This window comes from Cherax quadricarinatus, chromosome 49, assembly GCF_038502225.1.
Source record: "Cherax quadricarinatus isolate ZL_2023a chromosome 49, ASM3850222v1, whole genome shotgun sequence".
NCBI classification, from domain to species: Eukaryota; Metazoa; Arthropoda; class Malacostraca; order Decapoda; family Parastacidae; genus Cherax; species Cherax quadricarinatus.
Window position 1 is genome coordinate 8,443,675 of NC_091340.1, and position 23,626 is coordinate 8,467,300.

General features: G+C 41.9%; 2 protein-coding genes across 6 annotated transcripts in view; one reads left to right on the forward strand and one right to left on the reverse strand.

Annotated features, from left to right (window-relative positions):
• LOC128697020 (D-beta-hydroxybutyrate dehydrogenase, mitochondrial) overlaps positions 1–10,903 on the forward strand; it is a 57,737-nt gene extending 46,834 nt beyond the window's left edge. For all 3 annotated transcript variants that reach the window (XM_070095175.1, XM_070095176.1, XM_070095174.1), the window contains exons 6-9: positions 3,951–4,056; positions 4,907–4,968; positions 6,907–7,052; positions 9,562–10,903. In XM_070095175.1, coding sequence (XP_069951276.1) covers positions 3,951–4,056; positions 4,907–4,968; positions 6,907–7,052; positions 9,562–9,753 — 506 coding nt within the window. In that variant the 3' untranslated portion in view covers positions 9,754–10,903. The remainder of the gene's footprint in view (positions 1–3,950; positions 4,057–4,906; positions 4,969–6,906; positions 7,053–9,561) is intronic.
• Positions 10,904–11,254: 351 nt separating this feature from the next.
• The window catches only part of LOC128697021 (D-beta-hydroxybutyrate dehydrogenase, mitochondrial), a 76,086-nt gene continuing 63,714 nt past the window's right edge, over positions 11,255–23,626 (reverse strand). For all 3 annotated transcript variants that reach the window (XM_070095177.1, XM_053788525.2, XM_053788526.2), the window contains exons 8-9: positions 14,735–14,877; positions 11,255–12,145 (exon numbers count right to left, since the gene is read on the reverse strand). In XM_070095177.1, coding sequence (XP_069951278.1) covers positions 11,936–12,145; positions 14,735–14,877 — 353 coding nt within the window. In that variant the 3' untranslated portion in view covers positions 11,255–11,935. The remainder of the gene's footprint in view (positions 12,146–14,734; positions 14,878–23,626) is intronic.

The following is a 23,626-nucleotide window of genomic DNA, read 5'->3' on the forward strand; positions in this document are numbered from 1 at the left end:
TAACAAGGACCTTGTCAGGATTAGTCGTAATTCTCCACTTCTTTTCCCAATTAGATGTTCGACGAAGTTCAATATTCATTTTTTCTTTGACTCTCTCATACTTGTATTTTCCTGTTACCGGAGTCGATGAGACGACATGAATAACATCATCTGCAAACTGTCACAATTGTATCACTAAACTCTGGTTGAGGAAGGTCATTCACATATATGTTGAACAGAAGTGGACTGAGACAAGAACCTTGTGGGACACCAGCCGTCAGTATAAAAGGCTCTGTCGACCTGCCATGAAAGGTGGGAATGATTTTTCTTTGAGTTAAGAAATTATATATTACTCTGAGGAAAGTCCAGTTATGGTCTGGTAGGTCAATGAGTTTGTATATAAGGCCATCATGCCATAAGCTATCAAAAGCTTTATGAACATCTCTGGTGGCAATTAAGGCGAGATTCCCCTGATGTTTTAGACTTGCTACAGTATCGAAAATAACATTTATTGCATGATTGGTACCTCTGTGTTCTAAAGCCAAATTGTTTTTCAGTAAAAAAGTGATTAAACTCCATATAGTAGTTCAATCTGTTGGAAATGACCTTCTCAAGAACTTTTCCAGTGACTTCAAGTAAAGATATAGGTCTATAGTTCCCAGGTTGGTGGATGTCTTTATTGGGCTTACCAAGAAAGATCATCCTAGCAGTCTTAAAAACAACTGGAAAATGTCCTGAGGCCAAGATGGCATTAAAGATATTTACCAAAGACTGTTTACAATTTCTAGGTAGGTACTTTATTTGTTTCATTGTTATTCCAGAGAGGCCAGGGGCTCTATTTCTCATTCTGCCAATAACCTGACTCCTCTCTAGTAATGTAATAGGTCTAGTAAGTGGGTGGGTATCTTCAAGAGTTGAAGTATCAATGGAAGGTAGTGGTTGTAGGTCATCCAAGTTCTCATCTCTCCATTCATTTACCAACTGATAATGATTATTGTTAAATTGACGACTGTTATTGTGAGAGAGAATTTTCTTCCATACATCACCCATCAAATTAGCCTGGTCCTGTGGATCGTCAAGTTTAATTTCAACATCTTCATCATCCTCATCAGTGAAGGTATGAACTAGGTAGTTAGGAGCCTTGTGCTTTGCCCCTAAAAGTTGTCGGATCTTACTCCAAAATTTTGCTGGTTCACGTTTATACTGATTAGCTTGAAGAACTAGCAATTTCCACAAGTCCCGTTTGTGATGACTAATCATGTTAATTAATTCGTGCCTTAATCGGTGCAGTGTAGCTGCTGGTGGTTGTCGCGTTTGAAGATGCCTTCGACATTCTGCTTGATAATTTCTTAAACTGTCTCTAATTTCCCTAGTAGGTTTATATTGTTGGTATATCTTTGTGGAAGCTAATTGACAAGTTGCATTAATAGCTTCAATTATTCGATTATGCAGGGACCTGATTGCATCATCAATTGCAGTGGAAGGTAGATTTTCCAATGACAATTTCATCCTCACCCAGATATGCCCTGAAGGGGTAAAATCCTAGGGTGTTAAGATTGGGTTTAGGAGTTACAGGTATTCTAAATGGAGAAGTTTGTAGTTGTATTATAACAGGGATATGGTCAGAACCTACATTTCCACCAGGAGATATACGACAGTGAAAGATGTCAGTCTCTGTTTGTCAGTACTATATCTGGTGTCCCTGGATGAGGTCCAATGTACGATTTAAAGAATGGGCCTTGAAATGACAAGTTTCTAGCTGTCATGATATTAAAAAGTTGTTTTCCTTTTAAGTCACCCAGTGGAATACCAGCTCCACAGATGAAGAGGGCAGGGTGATGAGCATTAAAATCTCCTGCTAGAATTGTTGGAATGTTTCTGCTTAATATCCTATGTAGAGGAATTGATTCTATATATTTTTGTCTCGGGGGGAAAATATCCAGTTCCTATCACTAGTTGTCCATGAGACGTTGTCATTTCTATTGCAAGAATGTTATCTTCATCAACATGAATATTTTTAAATGTATAGCCTAATTTAACTAAGATTGCTACACCACTAAAGGGTCCTCTCGATTTCTCCACAGTACAGTAACCACGTAATTTAATATGTTGATCAACTCTTGCAGCTGTCTCGTTCAAAAGTATAACATCGGGATTGTAATTATGTAGTTCAACCTCAAGAAGGTAACGGTTATTAAAGAAATGTTGAACATTAAGTTGGAAAATTGTAATCCCCATTATTTCTTGCACTTCACTCGTGTACTGCGGTCTGAACGCCTGCAAGTAGTGTCATGTGTGGTATCCACACTATTCCTGCTGGACTCGTCAAGGGGAGGAGGGAACTTCTGCATAGGTGCTTGTGTATTAAAAATGCCTTCATCTTCACTAGAGGTAGTAATATTAACAGACTCATTAGAATCGTTAGTCATCATCAGAAAACGGAGGTATGATATTCCCAGTTACAGGAAGCAGAGGCTTGAGAGTTAATGGGAGACTGTGGAGGCTCCAAGGGAAAATTATTATCCTGGGAAAGTTCCTGTTCAACAGGATCAGCTTCAATAGCGGGAGAGTAGGCACCAATTTCTGGGGCATTGTTATGTTCAGGTGTTGACTTATCGGGTTGAGGGGAGTTGACAACCTGGGTATGCAAAGTGGGCGATCCCTGGGCCAGGGATGACTTAGGCTTATTTTTAGATGTAGAGTAGGGTACATCTAAAAATAAGCCTAAGTCATCCCTGGCCCAGGGATCGCCCACTTTGCATACCCAGGTTGTCAACTCCCCTCAACCCGATAAGTCAACACCTGAACATAACAATGCCCCAGAAATTGGTGCCTACTCTCCCGCTATTGAAGCTGATCCTGTTGAACAGGAACTTTCCCAGGATAATAATTTTCCCTTGGAGCCTCCACAGTCTCCCATTAACTCTCACGAACCTCTGCTTCCTGTAACTGGGAATATCATACCTCCGTTTTCTGATGATGACTCTAACGATTCTAATGAGTCTGTTAATATTACTACCTCTAGTGAAGATGAAGGCATTTTTAATACACAAGCACCTATGCAGAAGTTCCCTCCTCCCCTTGACGAGTCCAGCAGGAATAGTGTGGATACCACACATAACACTACTTTTATCAGTACATGTATTAAAAAAAAATTAAGGGTACATGGTGTTGAATGTTTAAAGTTAGTTAAATATCTTTATTATGCCCCCATACCCATCCTATGGGCAGTAGTCAAAAGATTACAGAGGTACATAATGAGTCCAGGGACTGGACCCCAAAGTTATGATAGCTGAACTAGTTATATAGGTAATGAACTCCAAGTAGATCAGAGTGTAAAGTCACTCGGCTTTCTCGTGTTACTACGGGGAAACTAAAACATTGGCTTCGTAAGACTAACAGATACCTGCAGCACCCAATAGCTACATGAACATTTCTCTGGTTATGGAAATTTAGAGCTCATCAGAGCAGGTATTTTGAAGTTATAAACAAATCTTAGAGGAGGAAGAAGGAAAATTGAAAACTATACTAGATTGACTAGCACTTGTATAAAGCCATACAAAAAAAAAAAAAACTATGGAAACTTCTGCAACTTCAGAAAACTATAAAAATAGTTTTCAATACTTTTTCAGCTTTCATTAAATTTTTATTTCAAATTCTCTACCACCCCGTCATGGAAGGTTTCTTGATGGCAGAGAGCTCTTGATCCTAGGTATTGGATTCACTTTCCTCTTGTATCAAACCTGAATGCCTCCTTTTACTCAGATGCTGTACAGCTCCTAATGGTTTAGTGCTTCCCTATGAATGTAACGACTACAAAAATTTTTAAAGAAACTAGAATTTGCATGCCTCCTGTGATCTAATGCGCATCTCGTCATAATGGATTTGTCATGTGGCATTGTAGTAGCTCTACTGGGGTATAAAAGTATATGATTCTTTATATTTCTCATGTGTAATTTCATTTTTTGCAGGCCGTGTAGTGAATGTGGCGAGTGTGGCAGGACGTATGAGTGCCAGATTCATGGGTCCTTATTGTATCTCCAAATATGCTGTAGAGGGCTTCAGTGATGCCCTGCGGTGAGTGAATTAAGGTATAATGCCGAACTTGTACGATGTCTTGCGGTGGCAGAATTAATTTAACTATTATAAGGTTTGTCAACTGTCAATGGTTTGTACAAGTGAATGCGCAGTACTCTTGTATGCCAGACAGACCTCATTACGTATCTTTTAATATAAATAATAAATACACAATACCGTGGCTAGAACAATACACAACTTGTACTTGGGAGGCATGAGTTTCTCTAAGTACAGTTCCTCTTACTATTTTTGACTTGCCCATTAAGTGGGTGGTAGTCATGAGAAAACTGTTTAACTGAGTTGTATGTCAAAGTACAGTAGGACCCCCATACCTGTGGGGAATACCTGCAGATAGTAGCAGACCCCTATAAGCAAGTCCTGTACATACCTATTATAAAGTTTAATTGATAAATCATACACAATAAGTGCTTTGAACTGCCAGCTTCTCTACTTTCATGCTTTGGGGCCATTATTATGCAAAATTAAGAGGAATTTTTGGGCCACTGTAAACCATGGGTAACTGAAACCGCGGATATCGAATCATTGGATACGGGGGTTCTACTGTATATTGATATGGTTATGAATTTTTTAAATGCACAGTTGATATGGTGTAACAGTGAGTGGCCTACCAAGTTCCTTAAGGAAAAAATCAACTAAGCTGTGTGTGTAGTTAGTGAGGGCTCCACACTATACCCAGAGAAAGTAAATTTTGATAAATTTTATTGTATATAGGACCAAATTCAATTTATTTATAGATTAATTCAATAAGTATCGATTCAATTTTATAATATAAAAATGAGTTATTCCAGCATCTGTTGATTGATTGAATTTAATTTTTTTCTGTCCACAGGCAGGAGATGTATCCATTTGGTGTGGACGTTTGTATCCTTGAGCCTGGGAACTTTGCTAATGGTAATTTTTACATTTGGTTAGCATGTTGCAGGTCTAGTGCAAGATAGGTTTAGGGATTAGCATTAGTAGTGCAAGGTATACTAGGATGGTTTTTGGAAGGAGGAATCAATGCCACCATGGCCTGGTCCATAACTGGACCTCGTGGTGGATCAAGGCCTGATCGACCAGGCTGCTACTGCCAGCTGCACGGTGTCCAAAGTACGAACCACTGCCCGGCTGGTCAGGTACGTACGTACTTTAAGTGTCTGTCCAGCTCCCTCTTGAAGACCGCCACAGTTCTATTGGTAATACCCTTTTTGTATGCTGGGAGGCGATTTAACAGGTTTAAGGTTTACCATGGGTTTAGTTTATTGTAGGTTTAGAATTTATTATAGGAATAGCCCAAGGTGGTTTTTGTTTACCATAAATCTAGAGGCCATCGTGACATATTGAGGCACCTCCATCCTTCCTAATTGTTTTGAGTTTATGTAATTGTTTAGACAAGCGGGGTTCTCTCTGACAGTTGGCTGCAATCTGTTCTGATTCCAGAGAAGATGCGAACTACTGCCTGGTCTCTGATGAGCTGCATCTGCATGTTATTGGAGATGATGTTGACTGTCTCATCTGCATTTAGCGAGGAAAGGCAGCATCTTTGATGCAATTTGGCTTTCAAGTTCTAGTGGACAATGGCTCCTTTGGTTCAGCTGGCTGGTAACATCCAGCAGTATTTTACCAAATGCCTTCACATCTTTGTGGTCTTTATCGACTTGGAGAAAACCTGTGACACATTGCGCAGGTTTGGCATTCTTTGCCATATCCAGACTGCAACTGCAGTGATGTCTGTTCTGGTATTGCAAACAGTTTCTTGGCAGGAGATGCAACATCGCCCAATGAAAAGCAGGGGAGCCATGAATATTCTAAGAGACAACAGTGTTAGGGGCCCAAGACTGTTCACCTGCCTCTCAGCATACATAAGGGGGATTACCAATAGACCCCTGGGTATCTTCAAGAGGGAGATGTACAGGCACCTGTCACTCAGTACCTGACCAGCTAGGCTGTGGTTTGTATGTCAGTTTACATGCAGCAAACAGTAAGGGCCTGGTTGATCAGGTCCATCTACCATGAGGCCTGGTCAGACTGGGCCACAGGGGCATTGACCCCCAAAACTCTCTCCAGGTAACAGATCATTCAAGGTGAAGGTTGGTTTGAGCATCACATGTTTTATCATAGCCATGATGGTGTCAAGGCCACCTTGTAAGCATTTACCCAATGAATTGTGTAGTCTTGAGTTTTCAATGGAGAGGCTTGGCCTGGGCTACCCATTTCATGTTTGACTCACAACCCAGTTTGCCATGTGCTCTGGGTAAATTGTAGTTGTCTTAGTGCTCTGGTTAGATTTACTAGCTGTTTCCATTTGTTGGAAAAATACTTTAAAAATCACATTTCAGCGAACTGCCTCATTAGTAAGAGCTTTGACGCCTTGTAGTGTATAACATGCACTTAGGGTGTCACTTCATACCCTTACAGCATTACATTTTGTTAGTTTTTTAGTGGTTTATGAAAATAATTTCATTGAATTCGTGTATAAGCATTTAACCCATAGGAATCGTACAGCTCCTGGGAAACAGAAGGCTTGATTTGAGAAAGGGAAATGAATGATAGCTAGTGTCCATTTGATCAAGGTAACTAAATTAATGTCTGTATAAACAACTTATGATTAAGACAATAAATTTGTAAGTAGTTCATTTCCACCATAACTTGTTTAGTTATCAAAACTGCCATCTAGTCCCTGGACCCATTATGTACCTCAAGGCCTTTTGACTGTAGCCCACAGGATGGGTATGGGGTGCATAATAGATATTAAACTACCTTCAAGAGTTATGAAATTGAAATAAAGCTTTTGATTTGTTCAATAAAACCCAACTGGCATACATGGCTTGATGTATGTACCACCGGCAGGAACGTTTCTCTTTGCCACTGATGAGAAGGTCGAGCAAGAGGTGGAGACATTGTGGGCAGCCCTCGACGACCAGCGAAAGGAAGACTATGGACAGCTCTACTGCAAGAAGGTGGAAGGCTTTAAGAAGAACTTCCGCAGGAAAGGGGTGAGTTTAACAACTTTTCAAGATAGTTATAGCATTTCTTTGTCTGTAGGATATATGTATACTGTTCTGATACTTTTTTTCAAAATAACTAGTTAAATTCTCAACTCTCAGGAATTTTTTTTTTTATTTTAGCTTCATAGCATTAGGTCAGTGAAACCAAGCACTTCACAGCTACAGGGAGAATTTGTCTTTAAGTGATAAATTTGTGTGGGGTCATTAAGTGCAAGGAGTGGGGGAGGCCCGATTCTCCAGCCAGACTGAACATATCGGGAGGTGGAGGGAATATTTTGAGTAATTGTTAAACATTGATGAAGATAGGGAAGCTGTGATTTCATGTATAGGGCAAGTTGGAATAACATCTTGTATGAGAGTTGAGTGTGGGGGAAGTTCGTGAGGCTGTGGGTAGAATGAAAGGGGGTAAGGCAACTAGGATTGATGGGATAAAGATAGAAATGTTAAAAGCAAGTGGGGATATAGTTTTGGAGTGGTTGGTGCTTTTATTTAATAAATGTATGGAAGAGGGGTAAGGTACCTTGGGATTGGCAGAGCATGCATAGTTCCTTTGCATAAAGGCAAAGGGGACAAAAAAGTGCAAAAAATATAGGGGAATAAGTCTGTTGAGTATACCTGGTAAAGTGTGTGGTAGTTATTGCAAGAATTGAGAGTAAGACGGACAGTAGGACAGCAGATGAACAAGGAGGCTTTAGGAAGGGTAGAGGGTGTGTAGACCAAGTGTTTATAGTGAAACATATAGGTGAACAGTATTTAGATAAAGGTAGAGGTTTTTGTGGCATTTATGGATTTGGAAAAGGCATGTGACAGGGTGGACCGGGGGAGATGGGGGCAGTGTGGAAGATGTTGCAAATGTCTGGAATAGGAGATAGGTTATTGAAAGCAGTGGAAAGCTTTAATGAGGATAGTGAGGCTCGGGTTAGAGTATGTAGGAGAGAGGGAGATTATTTCCCAGTAAAAGTAGGCCTTAAACAAGGCTGTGTGATATCATGGTTGTTCAGTATATTTATAGATGGAGTTGTAAGATAAGTGAATGCTTGGGTGTTGGCAAGAGGTGTGGGGTTTAAAGATAAAGAATCCAACACAAAGTGGGAGTTGTCACAGTTGCTCTTTGCTGATGACACTGCTTTTGGGAGATTCTGAAGAGAAGTTGCAGAGGTTGGTGGATGAGTTTGGTAGGGTATGTAAAAGAAGAAAATTGAAAGTGAATATAGTAAGAGTAGGGTGATGAGGATAAAATTAGTTGATGGAAGATTGGATATCAGATTGGATGGAGAGGGTATGGAGGAGGTGAATGTATTCAAATACTGTATTTAAGAGTGGATGTATCAGCAGATGGGTCTATCAAAGATGAAGTGAATCATAGAATAGATGAGGGGGAAAAAGGTGAGTGGTGCACTGAAGAGTCTGAAGACGAAGAACTTAGTCCATGGAAGCAAAGAGGGGAATGTATACCTGGAGAGGGTTTTGGGGGTCAACACCCCCGTGGCCCAGTTTTTGATCAGGCCACATGGTGAATCAGGGCCTGACCAACCAGGCTGTTACTGTTGACCCCACACAACCTGACATATGAACCACAGCTCGGCTGGTTGGGTACCGACTTTAGGTGCCAGTCCAGTGCCTTCTTGAGAGTATAGTTACACCAACGCTCTTATGTGGGTGCGAAGCATGGGTGGTGAGTGTTGCAACAAGAAGGCTGGAGGCAGTGGAGATGTTGTGTCTGAGGGCAACGTGTGGTGTGAATATAATGCATAAATTCGTAATTTGGAAATTAGGAGGGGGTGTGGGATTACCAAAAGTATTAACCAGAGGGCTGAGGAGGGGTTGTTGAGGTGGTTTGGACATGTAGAATGTATCAAAATAGGACTTTGAGAGTGTATAAATCTGTAGTAGAGGGAAGGCAAGGTAGAGGTCAGCCTAGGAAAGGTTGGAGGGAGGGGGTAAAGGTTTTGTGTGCAAGGGACTTGGACTTCCAGCAAGAATGCAAGAGTGTGTTAAAGCAAATGGAGAAAAATGTTTTTTTTTAGGACTTGATGTGCTGTTGGAGTGATCAGGGTAATATTTATGAAGGAATTCAGGGAAACCAGGCAGGCTGGACATGGGTCCTGGAGATGGGAAGTACAGTGCCTGCACTCTAAAGGAGGGGTGTTAATGTCGCAGTTTTATAACTAGTGTAAGCACGCCTCTGGCAAGACTGATGGAGTGAATGATGGTGAAAGTTATTCCTTTTTGGGTCACCCTACCTTGGTGGGAAATGGCCGATGTGTTAATAAATAAAAAAATAATGAATAATTCTTGAATGTTAATGAACTGTTAGAAGCTTTGTCAACTGTCGCTGGTTTGTACAAGTGAATGTGCAGTATTCTTATAAACTTGTATACATGCAGTAGATAGGCTTTTGAGTTTAACTATGTTGCATGAACACTGCTTACCATCTGATAACCACAGGTGTGTGAAATATTAGTATGATGCCCCTGACCAACTCCTTGTCCTACAGGCTAAAGACATAAGTCCAGTGATCAATGCCTTTACCGAGGCCCTGACTCAGACCCACCCACAAGACCGATACTGCCCCATGGAGCCTCGTATGTATGCTGTCGCCTTCATTAGCAATCACTTCCCAGCGTGGGTTTATGATGGAGTTGTCAGACTGCTCGCCGTATTGCTACTCAAGAAAGATGAAGTATAAATCTTTACCTCTTATTTTGCATGAAAAAAATGACTTTAATGCTACGAGGCATATTGCTTCCATTAACAAAGACAGAAGTTAAAACATGGAGGGTTTTTTTTGAAGACTGCAGTAAGGGAGGCAAATTTTTTTCTAATGTATGAAAATTACCAACAAATTACTTAGGAAGTGAATTAATCTATTTTCTGATCAAAGTAGAAATTTCGAGTATTACTGTTGGTCTTTTGATGTGTAATTCTGAAGTATTCCACCTGACCAGTGTCTAAAGTTCATCCTTCAATGTACAAATTTTTGGACGAGGGTCTAATTCACATTTATAAAAGTATTTTTAGTAGGGCTGTAAGCAGGTATTATTTTAAAATTTTGTGATACTTGTCTCCTAAAGTTTGCAATAATAAATGAAATTTGTTTATTTCAATTACTATTTGATTACTAAGGTGTTAATATTAATGTACTTTTTATTATGCATTTTATAACAGATAATAACTAATATATTGTTTTAGTATATGGTCATCCTAGCAGTATGAATTATGTCAACTCTTAATATTAAAAGCTCCTCTATACAATAAATTTTTTTTTTGTTAATGTAATTGAAAAGTATATTCAAAATTGAATACTGTACTATGTGGAAGGCCTTCATTGTATGGTTTATTCTATTTTGGATCTTTTTTTTTTCAATCCCATTTACAAAAAAAAAAAAAATAAATCACAATAGAGGAATTTTGAGTTAACTGTATTCTAAATAATCTTTCACCAGTCAGATCCTCAAATGTTAAGGATCAAACTGAAGACTTAAATAGTTATTTATTTACAGAAACATTAATTAGCCTTTGTATAGGTAGGAATCTGATAGTCTAATCTCTCACCTTTCCTAAATAAAAACCGAAATTAGTTATGCATATTTTTGGTTGCATTTTTTTATATAAAGCTAACGTGGCAACTTGCTAAAATGTACATATAAAAGAATTGACTAAAATTGCAATAGTATTAGAATGTACAAGCCCCTTTTGTTTTTTCTTTGGGAAAGAGGACGGAACTTCTGGTGGCCTCGGCAATATTTAAGTTTTTATGTAGCGACTCCTTCCCATCCCACCACTGGCTGAGGTCATTATAATTGTATGCTTTGTTAATAAATTAAAATGGTAAATCATACCTTTTTCTTTTGTCAAGCTTGACCTTCCCTGACTGCTTCCCCACAACTAACTGACATTCATCTACAGTTTTGATGTTGATGTGATTTTTCTTTGTAAAATATTTTCCAGACCTTGTACGTATGATGTAGAGTTGGGACACAACGCTACCTTCGTGTAGTCTACATGAAGGTAGCACTGTCTTTAGTTATTTTCTAATGTATGAAAATTACCAACAAATCTTAATGAACTATAGTATTGAGATTGAAAATCTTGCTTGGTCTCTTGTCTCAAAGATAATGGACCTTTTTTTTTTTTTTTTTTTTTTTTTACCCAATTTCTGTCAATGCACAGGTTATTTGAACCAATAGTATTTGACCATTTTATTGCATAATGATCCTCCTCACTGACATAAAGGTTGATTATTTCAATTGCACCAATACAATAGGAAATTTGCACTCTAGTTATGGTCAGCAGGCAGTTACAGCAATACAAAAACACTTAGAGCAAACCTTTAAGACATTTCGTGTCCCGTAGCTCGATTACTAGAACATTCAGATCTCAAGTTAAGGTTTCCTTAAGGCACCTGTTATCCATGTTCGCCTATCATTAAAATAGATACCGGTGTGGGTTGCATCCTGGAGACAAAATTTACCTAATATGCCAGAAATGCTCTGCATAACAAGGGGCTTTCTCTATAGTAGTATGTCAGTCACTGATGTCAGCTAGGCCTGTATACCATGTACATGTAATTGTAGAAATCATTATAATCAAGGGGGAAGCACTAAACCCATAGGATTATACAGCACCTGTGGGGGGGGGATAGAATGTATTCAGGGTTAATTCAGAACTGGAGCACAGATCCAGTTCCCTAGATCAAGAGCCCCTCACCAGCATGAAGGAACCTTCCTTGAGGGGAACTGTAGAAACAATTATTAATGTAAACTATAAAGTTATAATGCTCTCCTAGGACAGTTTTCTAACAGTGCCTACTATCTTTGTATCATCCATAGTTGATTTTATTTATTGAAAAGACTTAATCCAGCTAGAAATCAATCCTGTTTTTGCTGTGTTATATTTTCTTGGTACATTTTTTGGGGTGGTTGTCCAATGTAGATTAGATCAATGAACCACTCTGGGAGGTGAATAACTGCCTGTAGCTTGATGAAATAATACCAGTCCACAGCCCGGTAGCGTGCCCTGGGAAACCTCTGTGTCAGAGCCTCTGTCATTGCTTGCATTACAGGAGTCTCATCTTTGCTCTGGGGGTGGAGAGATTACTTGTCGCTATTCATAAATACATTAAAGGAAATTTCGCTTTAGTAAAGTCTGGGAATTGTGTGGGCATGTTACACTCGTAAAGGGTGCCTCCTATGGGCGAGGAAAAAACATGTGCAACACTTAGGTATCTCTTTTTGAAACTTTTCGCCTGCACAGGAGGCAAAATTGCAGACCTGGAGAATATACAGATCACCAAAATTACTGGAACAGTTGAAGTCCTTTGACCTGTATTCCCTGGAATGCAGGTGAGAAAGATGAATAATATATACTTGGAAAATCCTAGAGGGAATAATCCCAAATCTACACATGGAAATCACTATACAAAAGCAAGACATGGGAGATGAAACACCCCCCTACCCCCCAATCAAAAACAGGGGCACCATGAGTCTGCTAAGAGACAACACAATAAGTGTCGGGCCCAAGACTGTTCAACTGCCTCCCAGCATACACGAGGAGGATTACCAGTAGACCCCTGGTTCTCTTCAAGAGGGAGCTGGACAGGCACCTGAAGTCAGTACCTGACCAGCCAGGCTGTGGTTCGTACGTCGGTTTACGTGTGGTCAGCAGTTACAACCTGGTTGATCAGGCCCTGATCCACCACGAGGCTGTCATGGACCATGCCACAGGGATGCTGACCCCCCGAAACCCTCTCCAGGTATAGCTATTGTATTACTCGCTCAGATTAGTCTTTAAGAATCCAACTACATCGATGAAACCTTACTAGAGCTCTGGTATCCACAACACAACGACTGACTGTAGAAAAGATGCAGAGAAAATATTTACCACTACCAGACAAGATTGTAAGCCCAGCAGATACAAGGAAAACAAACACCAGTCAGAGATGACATTAACATTTGTACTACTGAAGAAAACGCCGAAAATCATTGCATGAACTCCCTCTACACCAGTCTAGTTATCGGTTCTCTGGTTGCCACTACCAGTGCTAGGTTGCCCGGTGACCTGGTGGCTAAAGCTCCCACTTCACACACGGAGGGCCCGGGTTCGATTCCCGGCGGGTGGAAACCTTTCGATGCATTTCCTTACACCTCTTGTCCTGTTCACCTAGCAGCAAATAGGTACCTGGGTGTTAGGCGATTGGTGTGGGTCGCATCCTGGGGGACAAGATTGAGGACCCTAATGGAAATTAGTTAGTCCTCAATGATACACTGACTTTCTTGGGTTATCCTGGGTGGCTAACCCTCCGGGGTTAAAAATCCGAACGAAGTCTTGTCTTGCTCTGCCACTAACACTAGACAGAAATCAGGGCTATAACATATATCAGAAACACTGCCCAAACTTATCCTCATCAGATGTAATATTACATAAAATGATATGGAATATCACTAACCCGGCCCACCGGCCTATCCTATTAAATTATTCAATGATTACATCTTGTTAATTACTATAATCATAGGAAGCACTAAACCCATAGGATTATACAGAGCATGGGGGGGGGCAGGGATGGAAGGTATTCAGGGAACTGCAGCACAGATGCAATTCCCTAGATCAAGAGTCCCTTACAAGTTTTCAGGAACCTCCCTTGAGGGGTCCATCTTAAGTCACAGCGAGTAAAGTCACCGGCCCATCTCTACCTCGCTGCCTATTATACATTCTCTGCGTGTCTTTGAGAGACGGTATGACCCTTGTGGGTTTAATGCTTAAGTTTTGATTGCAATAATAACTGTCTTTGTGAGAATCATTCAGTTGCTGGTGGACGAAGAGTTTTCTCAAAATGCCATAAACCATATATTGTTTTATTTACTCAGGTTCCCATTCTCCGTTTTATAACCCTTACGGGTTTCGTGTTTCCCAAGGATAAATAATATTTCCTCAATTGAGGATGCTTTATGCTGTTGACGGGCTCTTGATCCAAAAACCGGAACCTCTCTTTCCCTAACCTGGACTGAATGTAATGGTCCACAATTCCCCCAGGCACTGTTTGACTCCTACGAATTTAGCGCTTCCCCTACCACAACGGGAGGGAAGAGGGGGAGGGGTTGTTGGGAGCTAGCTTAAGTCCCCTCAAAAAAAAAAAAAAAGGCATCAATAATCCAGCTTAGTCTCCTAGCCACCCCTGCCACTTTCATGTAGGGTGTTCTGGGAGTCAACACTCCTGCAGCCTGGTCCATAACCAAGCCTCGCGGTGGATCAGGGCCTGATGGTCGTTACTGTTGGCCGCATGTAAACCGACGAATGAACTACAGGGGTCTATTACTGATCTCCCTTTTGTATGCTGGGAGGCATTTGAACAATCTTGGCTTCCTGATGCTTATGTTGTCTCTCAGCGTACTCATGACACCCCTGCTTTTCATTACAGGGATGTTGCATCTCCTGCCGAGTCTATCGTTTTCAAGGGGAGTGATTTCTGTGTGCAGATTGCTATTAGACTGCCCCTTTTAAACCCTTCCAATGAAGAAACTCTGCAGCCTACTGTCCCCTAAACATAATACGGAAATAAGTGCACATTAAACCTACACAATAGGAACGTGTAGACCAAAGCAGTGTAAATAAAATTCTTTACCGACTAGAGAATCTCGCCTCATGACTGATAAACAGGTGTGGACACTCACCCCGCTCTCAGTGTGAATTAAGGCAAGTTTGGTAATGGCATCGAAGAACTGCTTGCCGTAGTCTCTCTGTACACCTGGATCCATGGCCGCCCACATTTGTTCACTCTGCCTTGACACCTTCTCTTTACTGGTGATGTTGGTAGCTGCAACCAGTAGTACAAGTATAATAGTAATACACCAGTAGCAGTAGTATAGTGTTAGTATAGTAGTAGCAGTATAGTAATAGTACAGTAACAGTATAGTAATAGTAACATTTATGAAGCACTTTGTAAGTCACTAAGTGCTCACAGCTAAAACACACACACACAAACAAAAATAAGATAATCAATTAGCAAATTTAGGGGAGAGCGCTAAACCTGCCTGGGGTCATACTCGTGGAAAGAGAGGAGAGTGTTATTAGGACGGCGTGGTCCAGTGGGTGATGCACTGGCCGAGTTCGAAGGTGGTCTTGCCATGGGTTCGAGTCTTACTCTCTCTTCCCCATACACCCGTCCTGTGATTCGTCACCCTTCTTGCTACAGTGCATCAACAGTAACGATTCTGCAGCCGATCGGAAGAGGCATTCTTTAGGTACTGAACGGAAACTTATATCACTACTAAAATCGGTAAATTGTGACTCGTTCGGAATGGAACTTAATATAACCTGGAGTTTACCTGGAGAGGATTTTGGGGGTCAGTGCCCCTGTGGCCTGGTCTGAGACCAGGCCTCATGGTGGATCAGGATCTGATCAACCAGGCTGTTACTGCTGGCTGCACGCAAGCTGACGTACGAACCACAGCCCGGTTGGTCAGGTACTGACTTAAGGTGCCTGTCCAGTGCCTTCTTGAAGACAGCCAGGGGTCTATTGGTAATCCCCCTTATGTATGCTGGGAGGCAATTGAACAGTCTTGGGCCCCGGACACTTATTGTGTTCTCTCAGTGTGCTTGTGGCACCCCTACTTTTCATCGGGGGAATGTTGCATCTCCTGCCGAGTCTTTTGCTTTCATATGGAGTGATTTTCGTGTGCAAGTTTGGTACCAACCCCTCCAGGACCTTCCAAGTGTATATTATCATGTATCTCTCTCGCCTGCATTCGAGGGAATACAGATCAAGGACCTTCAACCGTTCCCAGTAGTTTAGGTGCCTTATTGCACTTGTGTGCCGTGAAAGTTCTTTGTACACTCTCCAGGTCTGCAATGTTGCCAGCCTTGAAGGGGGCCGTTAGTGTACAGCAGTATTCCAGCCTAGAGCACATGCGATTTGAAGAGAATCATGGGCTTGGCATCCCTAGTTTTGAAGGTTCTCATTATCCATCCTATCATTTTCCTAGCGGATGTGGTAGATACATTGTTGTGATCTTTGAAGGCGAGATTCTCTGACATTATCACTCCCAGGTCCTTCACATTACTTTTCCGCTCTATTGTATTGTTTTGAGTGGCCCATTCGAAGATTTGGTTGGTGTCTGCTTCGAGTCTCGCACTGTCTTCGATGGAGGACACTGCCATGGTGATCCGGGTGTCATCCGCAAAGGAAAACACAGAGCTATGGCTGACATCTCTGTCAGAAATGAGGATGAGGAATAGAATGGGAGCGAGTACTGTGCCTTGTGGAACAGAGCTTTTTACCATGGCTGCCTGGGACTTTACTCTGTTTACCATTACTCTTCGTGTTCTATTTGTCAGGAAGTTGTAGATCCATCTACCAACTTTTCCTGTTATTCCTTTATCCCGCATTTTGTGTACTATTACACCATGGTCACACTTGTCGAAAGCTTTTTGCAAAGTCTGTGTATACTACATCTGTATTTTGTTTATCCTCTACAGCATCCAGAACCTTGTCATAGTGGTCCAGTAGCAGGGACAGGCAGGAGCGACCTGCTCTAAACCTGTGTTGTCCTGGGTTGTGTAACTGATGGGTATCTAGATGGTTGGCTATCTTGCTTCTTAGAACCCTCTCAAAGATTTTTATATGGGCTGTTAGTGCTATCGGTCTATAGTTCCTTGCAATTGCTTTACTGCCACCTTTGTGAAGTGGGGTTATGTCTGTTGTTTTTAGTGTGTGTGGGATAACCCCTGTGTCCGTGCTCCCTCTCCATAAAATACTGAAGGCACGCAATAGGGACTTCCTGCAGTTCTTGATGAACATGGAGTTCCACGAGTCTGGGCCTGGGGCAGAGTGCATGGGCATGTCATAAGTTGCCTCTTCAAAATCTTGTGGAGTTATAATAATATCCGAGAGGTTTGGGATGACCAAATTTTGGGCTTCGTTCATAAAGAATTCATTTGGATTGTCGACCCTTAGTGGCCAGTGGATCACTGAACACTGAGTTATATTGGGACTTTAGTATTTCACTCATTTCTTGGCTATCATCTGCGTATGCCTAAGCAGGGGCCCAATACTGGATGTTATTTTCCCTTAGATTTGGCATAAGAGAAGAAGTATTTTTTTTTTTCAATTTCCTTGATGGCTTTTAGTTGTTCTTGTGATTCTTGTCTCCTATAAGATTCCTTCAGCTTAAGTTCGATATTTGCAATTTCATTGACTAGTGCTTCTCTTCGTATTTCAGATATATTGATCCCACTCAGCAGCTCTGCGATTCTTCGCCTTCGTCTGTATAGGGAACGTCTCTCTCTCTAGTTTACATCTTTTCTTTTTCTTAATGGAATGTGTCTTGAGCAGATCTCAAGAACCACATAATTCATTTTTCTCGAGGCAGATGTTCGGGTCTGTGTTGTTTAGGATATCTTCCCAGCTTGTTTCATTTAGGACATGGTTTACTTGATCCCATTGTATGTTTTTGTTATTGAAATTGAATTTCGTGGAGACCGTCACGACTGCTTACATTTTGCTGGTCCAGAGCCCTGTACATACATGTCTGTACCTCTATTATGTTGTGATCTGATTGAATTGTCTTTGATAGTTATATTACGTATCAGATCATCGTTGTTAGTGAAGATGAGGTCCAGCGTATTTTCTAGTCTTGTTGGTTTAAGGTTAATTTGTTGCAGAGATTTAATAGTTCGTGTGTGAATTTTCATCTGAGCTGCCTCCTGGGGTGATCTCTGCTAAAACATTGTTTGCTATACTCCTCCATTTTAGGTGTCTCAGGTTGAAATCTCATAGTAGTAAGATGTTTGGGGCAGGAGTTGGGAGATTTTCCAGACAGTGGTCAATTTTCTCAAGCTGCTCCTGGAATTGCTGGGAAGTTGCATCTGGAGGCTTGTATACTACCACAATGACAAGGTTTTGGTTCTCGATCTTTACTGCCAAAACTTCAACTACATCATTTGAGGTGTTCAGTAGTTCTGTGCAAATGAGCGACTCTGACATATAGGCCATCCCCCCCCTCCTTGTTGCCTGTTTAGTCTGTCGCATCGGAATAGGTTGTAACCTGGGATCCATATTTCATTGTCATAATGATCCTTTATGTGGGTCTCTGTGAATGCTGCAAACATTGCATTTGACTCTGTGAGCAGTCCCTCGATGTAAGGAATTTTGTTGTTTTTTGACGGCTTTAAACCCTGTATGTTTGCAAAGACAAATGTTGTACTGGTGAAATTTAGGGGGGTTTTATTTGCTGGCTCTAATATCTGTTCTAGGATAGAGGCCAATGCCCGTGCCTCTGCTCCAGAAGTGTTTTCAGGTGGTGTAGGACTATTGTCATTTCTTGCCAGTCTTTTTTTCCCTTCTGGCCCTAAAAAAAAAAACTGTCCCTGGAGAGGTTGAGGTTCCTCTTTTATTTCCCATAGTCTGGCTGGTCTGTCTTCTAGTCCCCTTGAGATGATATGCCTGGCAGTATGCATTGTAGCATTTTCTTTCATGGATTGATGAGTGACACATTTCTGGGTGAAATAACTTGCAAGAAAGTTGCACTCTCCTGTTGTCATGTGTGTGCGACATTTTTTGGGATGGTCAAAGGTGCATGTCCCACCTGTTTTACCAGATATACCGTGTGTGAAAATTTGTCTGGACTGCCTCCATGTGAGTTGTCTACCCTGGCAAGCTCTGTTGACACCGAGCCCTGAGGTCGGAATCTCAGCCTCACAAGTGTCTTATAGGACAGATTTCCATAAATGACTGATGTTGCAAGAAATCTCGCCTGCATACACATATAAACTTACTTGGTGTTGGTCTTCAACCTCCCTAAGCTTTAGTCCTTGTGGACTTGCCCTCAGAACCACGTGCAACCGGGAGCCTTAATTCTGGTCTTGAACTGCCGGCTGCACAAGGCCCACAGCTCAACGCACTCGCAATTTTCCCCAGACACTGGCCAGAATCTTACAAAAAAAGGGAGGTCTCATCTTGCTGTATGAGCCTGACGGAGGTGGTCATCTACGGTATGTCAAGGTGCCTCCACCAGATTTCCCCAGGTCTAGTATGCGAAGACACGTGGAGGCGCTGCCTGATCACGGCACTTGCTACGACGGTGTCTAGTCTTAGAAGGGCACTGTGGTCTCAGACCCGTGCCCCAGTATTCAAACTTGGGCTGCCAGTTCTCCCTGGCTAACATAACCTAGTGTTTGCCTACATTATCGGCCTATTTACTACCTACGTTCCTCTTCAAGGGGGGCTCCTTGGCGTGGTGAAGAGGCTCTTGGTCTGAGGAATTAGCCCTGTCGGTCTTCTTCCTCAGACCGAACCTAATTACCCCCCATTCTCCCCTCCCCTATCCCATCCTCCCCATCCTCCCCTTTTTCCTTTCCTCCTCCTCCTCCTCACCCCTCCCTTTTGCCCTTCCTCTTTTTAGCCTTCGTGATTTCTCCCACAGGCGCGCTAGTTCCTAGGTAGGGGAAAGGACACCGGGGTCCATCCCATTCCGTTGAGGTTTCTTGGCGGTGGCGTAGTTTGCCGTGGAATCTGGATTGCCTAGGGATGTCCCGATCCCTCTCCGGTATCCCGGAGTAGCTTTGGGTGTCTTTTGGGCGACGGGTGTATCTCTGGAAGCCACCTTTCGGATTCCGGGGGTGGTGGCTGAAGGAGGTATGCTTTGTGGCGGATATCTGTCTCATAAACACGCTAGATAACAGGGATATCTTGCTACTCCTACTTACACTTTGGTCACACTTCACAGACACGCACATGCATATATATATATATACATACATCTAGGTTTTTCTCCTTATTCTAAATAGCTCTTGTTCTTTTTTATTTCTTCTATTGTCCATGGGGAAGTGGAAAAGAATCTTTCCTCCGTAAGCCATGCGTGTCGTATGAGGCGACTAAAATGCCGGGAGCAATGGGCTAGTAACCCCTTCTCCTGTATACATTTACTAAAAAAGAGAAGAAGAAAAACTTTATAAAACTGGGTTGTTTAAATGTGCGTGGATGTAGTGCGGATGACAAGAAACAGATGATTGCTGATGTTATGAATGAAAAGAAGTTGGATGTCCTGGCTCTAAGCGAAACAAAGCTGAAGGGGGTAGGAGAGTTTCAGTGGGGGGAAATAAATGGGATTAAATCTGGAGTATCTGAGAGAGTTAGAGCAAAGGAAGGGGTAGCAGTAATGTTAAATGATCAGTTATGGAAGGAGAAAAGAGAATATGAATGTGTAAATTCGAGAATTATGTGGATTAAAGTAAAGGTTGGATGCGAGAAGTGGGTCATAATAAGCGTGTATGCACCTGGAGAAGAGAGGAATGCAGAGGAGAGAGAGAGATTTTGGGAGATGTTAAGTGAATGTATAGGAGCCTTTGAACCAAGTGAGAGAGTAATTGTGGTAGGGGACCTGAATGCTAAAGTAGGAGAAACTTTTAGAGAGGGTGTGGTAGGTAAGTTTGGGGTGCCAGGTGTAAATGATAATGGGAGCCCTTTGATTGAACTTTGTATAGAAAGGGGTTTAGTTATAGGTAATACATATTTTAAGAAAAAGAGGATAAATAAGTATACACGATATGATGTAGGGCGAAATGACAGTAGTTTGTTGGATTATGTATTAGTAGATAAAAGACTGTTGAGTAGACTTCAGGATGTACATGTTTATAGAGGGGCCACAGATATATCAGATCACTTTCTAGTTGTAGCTACACTGAGAGTAAAAGGTAGATGGGATACAAGGAGAATAGAAGCATCAGGGAAGAGAGAGGTGAAGGTTTATAAACTAAAAGAGGAGGCAGTTAGGGTAAGATATAAACAGCTATTGGAGGATAGATGGGCTAATGAGAGCATAGGCAATGGGGTCGAAGAGGAATGGGGTAGGTTTAAAAATGTAGTGTTAGAGTGTTCAGCAGAAGTTTGTGGTTACAGGAAAGTGGGTGCAGGAGGGAAGAGGAGCGATTGGTGGAATGATGATGTAAAGAGAGTAGTAAGGGAGAAAAAGTTAGCATATGAGAAGTTTTTACAAAGTAGAAGTGATGCAAGGAGGGAAGAGTATATGGAGAAAAAGAGAGAGGTTAAGAGAGTGGTGAAGCAATGTAAAAAGAGAGCAAATGAGAGAGTGGGTGAGCTGTTATCAACAAATTTTGTTGAAAATAAGAAAAAGTTTTGGAGTGAGATTAACAAGTTAAGGAAGCCTAGAGAACAAATGGATTTGTCAGTTAAAAATAGGAGAGGAGAGTTATTAAATGGAGAGTTAGAGGTATTGGGAAGATGGAGGGAATATTTTGAGGAATTGTTAAATGTTGATGAAGATAGGGAAGCTGTGATTTCGTGTATAGGGCAAGGAGGAATAACATCTTGTAGGAGTGAGGAAGAGCCAGTTGTGAGTGTGGGGGAAGTTCGTGAGGCAGTAGGTAAAATGAAAGGGGGTAAGGCAGCCGGGATTGATGGGATAAAGATAGAAATGTTAAAAGCAGGTGGGGATATAGTTTTGGAGTGGTTGGTGCAATTATTTAATAAATGTATGGAAGAGGGTAAGGTACCTAGGGATTGGCAGAGAGCATGCATAGTTCCTTTGTATAAAGGCAAAGGGGATAAAAGAGAGTGCAAAAATTATAGGGGGATAAGTCTGTTGAGTGTACCTGGTAAAGTGTATGGTAGAGTTATAATTGAAAGAATTAAGAGTAAGACGGAGAATAGGATAGCAGATGAACAAGGAGGCTTTAGGAAAGGTAGGGGGTGTGTGGACCAGGTGTTTACAGTGAAACATATAAGTGAACAGTATTTAGATAAGGCTAAAGAGGTCTTTGTGGCATTTATGGATTTGGAAAAGGCGTATGACAGGGTGGATAGGGGGGCAATGTGGCAGATGTTGCAAGTGTATGGTGTAGGAGGTAGGTTACTGAAAGCAGTGAAGAGTTTTTACGAGGATAGTGAGGCTCAAGTTAGAGTATGTAGAAAAGAGGGAAATTTTTTCCCAGTAAAAGTAGGCCTTAGACAAGGATGTGTGATGTCACCGTGGTTGTTTAATATATTTATAGATGGGGTTGTAAGAGAAGTAAATGCGAGGGTCTTGGCAAGAGGCGTGGAGTTAAAAGATAAAGAATCACACACAGGGTGGGAGTTGTCACAGCTGCTCTTTGCTGATGACACTGTGCTCTTGGGAGATTCTGAAGAGAAGCTGCAGAGATTGGTGGATGAATTTGGTAGGGTGTGCAAAAGAAGAAAATTAAAGGTGAATACAGGAAAGAGTAAGGTTATGAGGATAACAAAAAGATTAGGTGATGAAAGATTGAATATCAGATTGGAGGGAGAGAGTATGGAGGAGGTGAACGTATTCAGATATTTGGGAGTGGACGTGTCAGCGGATGGGTCTATGAAAGATGAGGTGAATCATAGAATTGATGAGGGAAAAAGAGTGAGTGGTGCACTTAGGAGTCTGTGGAGACAGAGAACTTTGTCCTTGGAGGCAAAGAGGGGAATGTATGAGAGTATAGTTTTACCAACGCTCTTATATGGGTGTGAAGCATGGGTGATGAATGTTGCAGCGAGGAGAAGGCTGGAGGCAGTGGAGATGTCATGTCTGAGGGCAATGTGTGGTGTGAATATAATGCAGAGAATTCGTAGTTTGGAAGTTAGGAGGAGGTGCGGGATTACCAAAACTGTTGTCCAGAGGGCTGAGGAAGGGTTGTTGAGGTGGTTCGGACATGTAGAGAGAATGGAGCGAAACAGAATAACTTCAAGAGTGTATCAGTCTGTAGTGGAAGGAAGGCGGGGTAGGGGTCGGCCTAGGAAGGGTTGGAGGGAGGGGGTAAAGGAGGTTTTGTGTGCGAGGGGCTTGGACTTCCAGCAGGCATGCGTGAGCGTGTTTGATAGGAGTGAATGGAGACAAATGGTTTTTAATACTTGACGTGCTGTTGGAGTGTGAGCAAAGTAACATTTATGAAGGGATTCAGGGAAACCGGCAGGCCGGACTTGAGTCCTGGAGATGGGAAGTACAGTGCCTGCACTCTGAAGGAGGGGTGTTAATGTTGCAGTTTAAAAACTGTAGTGTAAAGCACCCTTCTGGCAAGACAGTGATGGAGTGAATGATGGTGAAAGTTTTTCTTTTTCGGGCCACCCTGCCTTGGTGGGAATCGGCCAGTGTGATAATAAAAAATAATAAAATAAAAAATCCGGCCGCCCTCTCTTTTGTCCACCGAGGTAGCTCGGCAGATGTGAGGTTGCTATCCCAGATTGCTGGTTTACTGGCATGAAGGGTAGGGTATGGCACGGGTTCCATGCTGCATCTGCGCTACTAGCGGTGTCGAGTCCTCCTGGGCGCGGAGGGAGATTTCTGGCCCTTTCATTCCTCCTAGGAACTATCCCTCCCCGGTCCCCCCTTTTTTTTTCTTTTTTTTATTTTTATTTTCTTTTCTTCTTTCTTTTTTCTTCTTAAAAACAAAAAGAAAGAAGTAACCTAACCATGGCAGCCCTAGTCCATGAACCTGGTACCCCCGGGCCCCTTCTTGATACCGCACCCCGTTCTGACCCCGCCTCGTCTTTGGACCACTCTTCAGACATTCCTCATGCCTCTGTACCTATTGCCGGTGCTGTT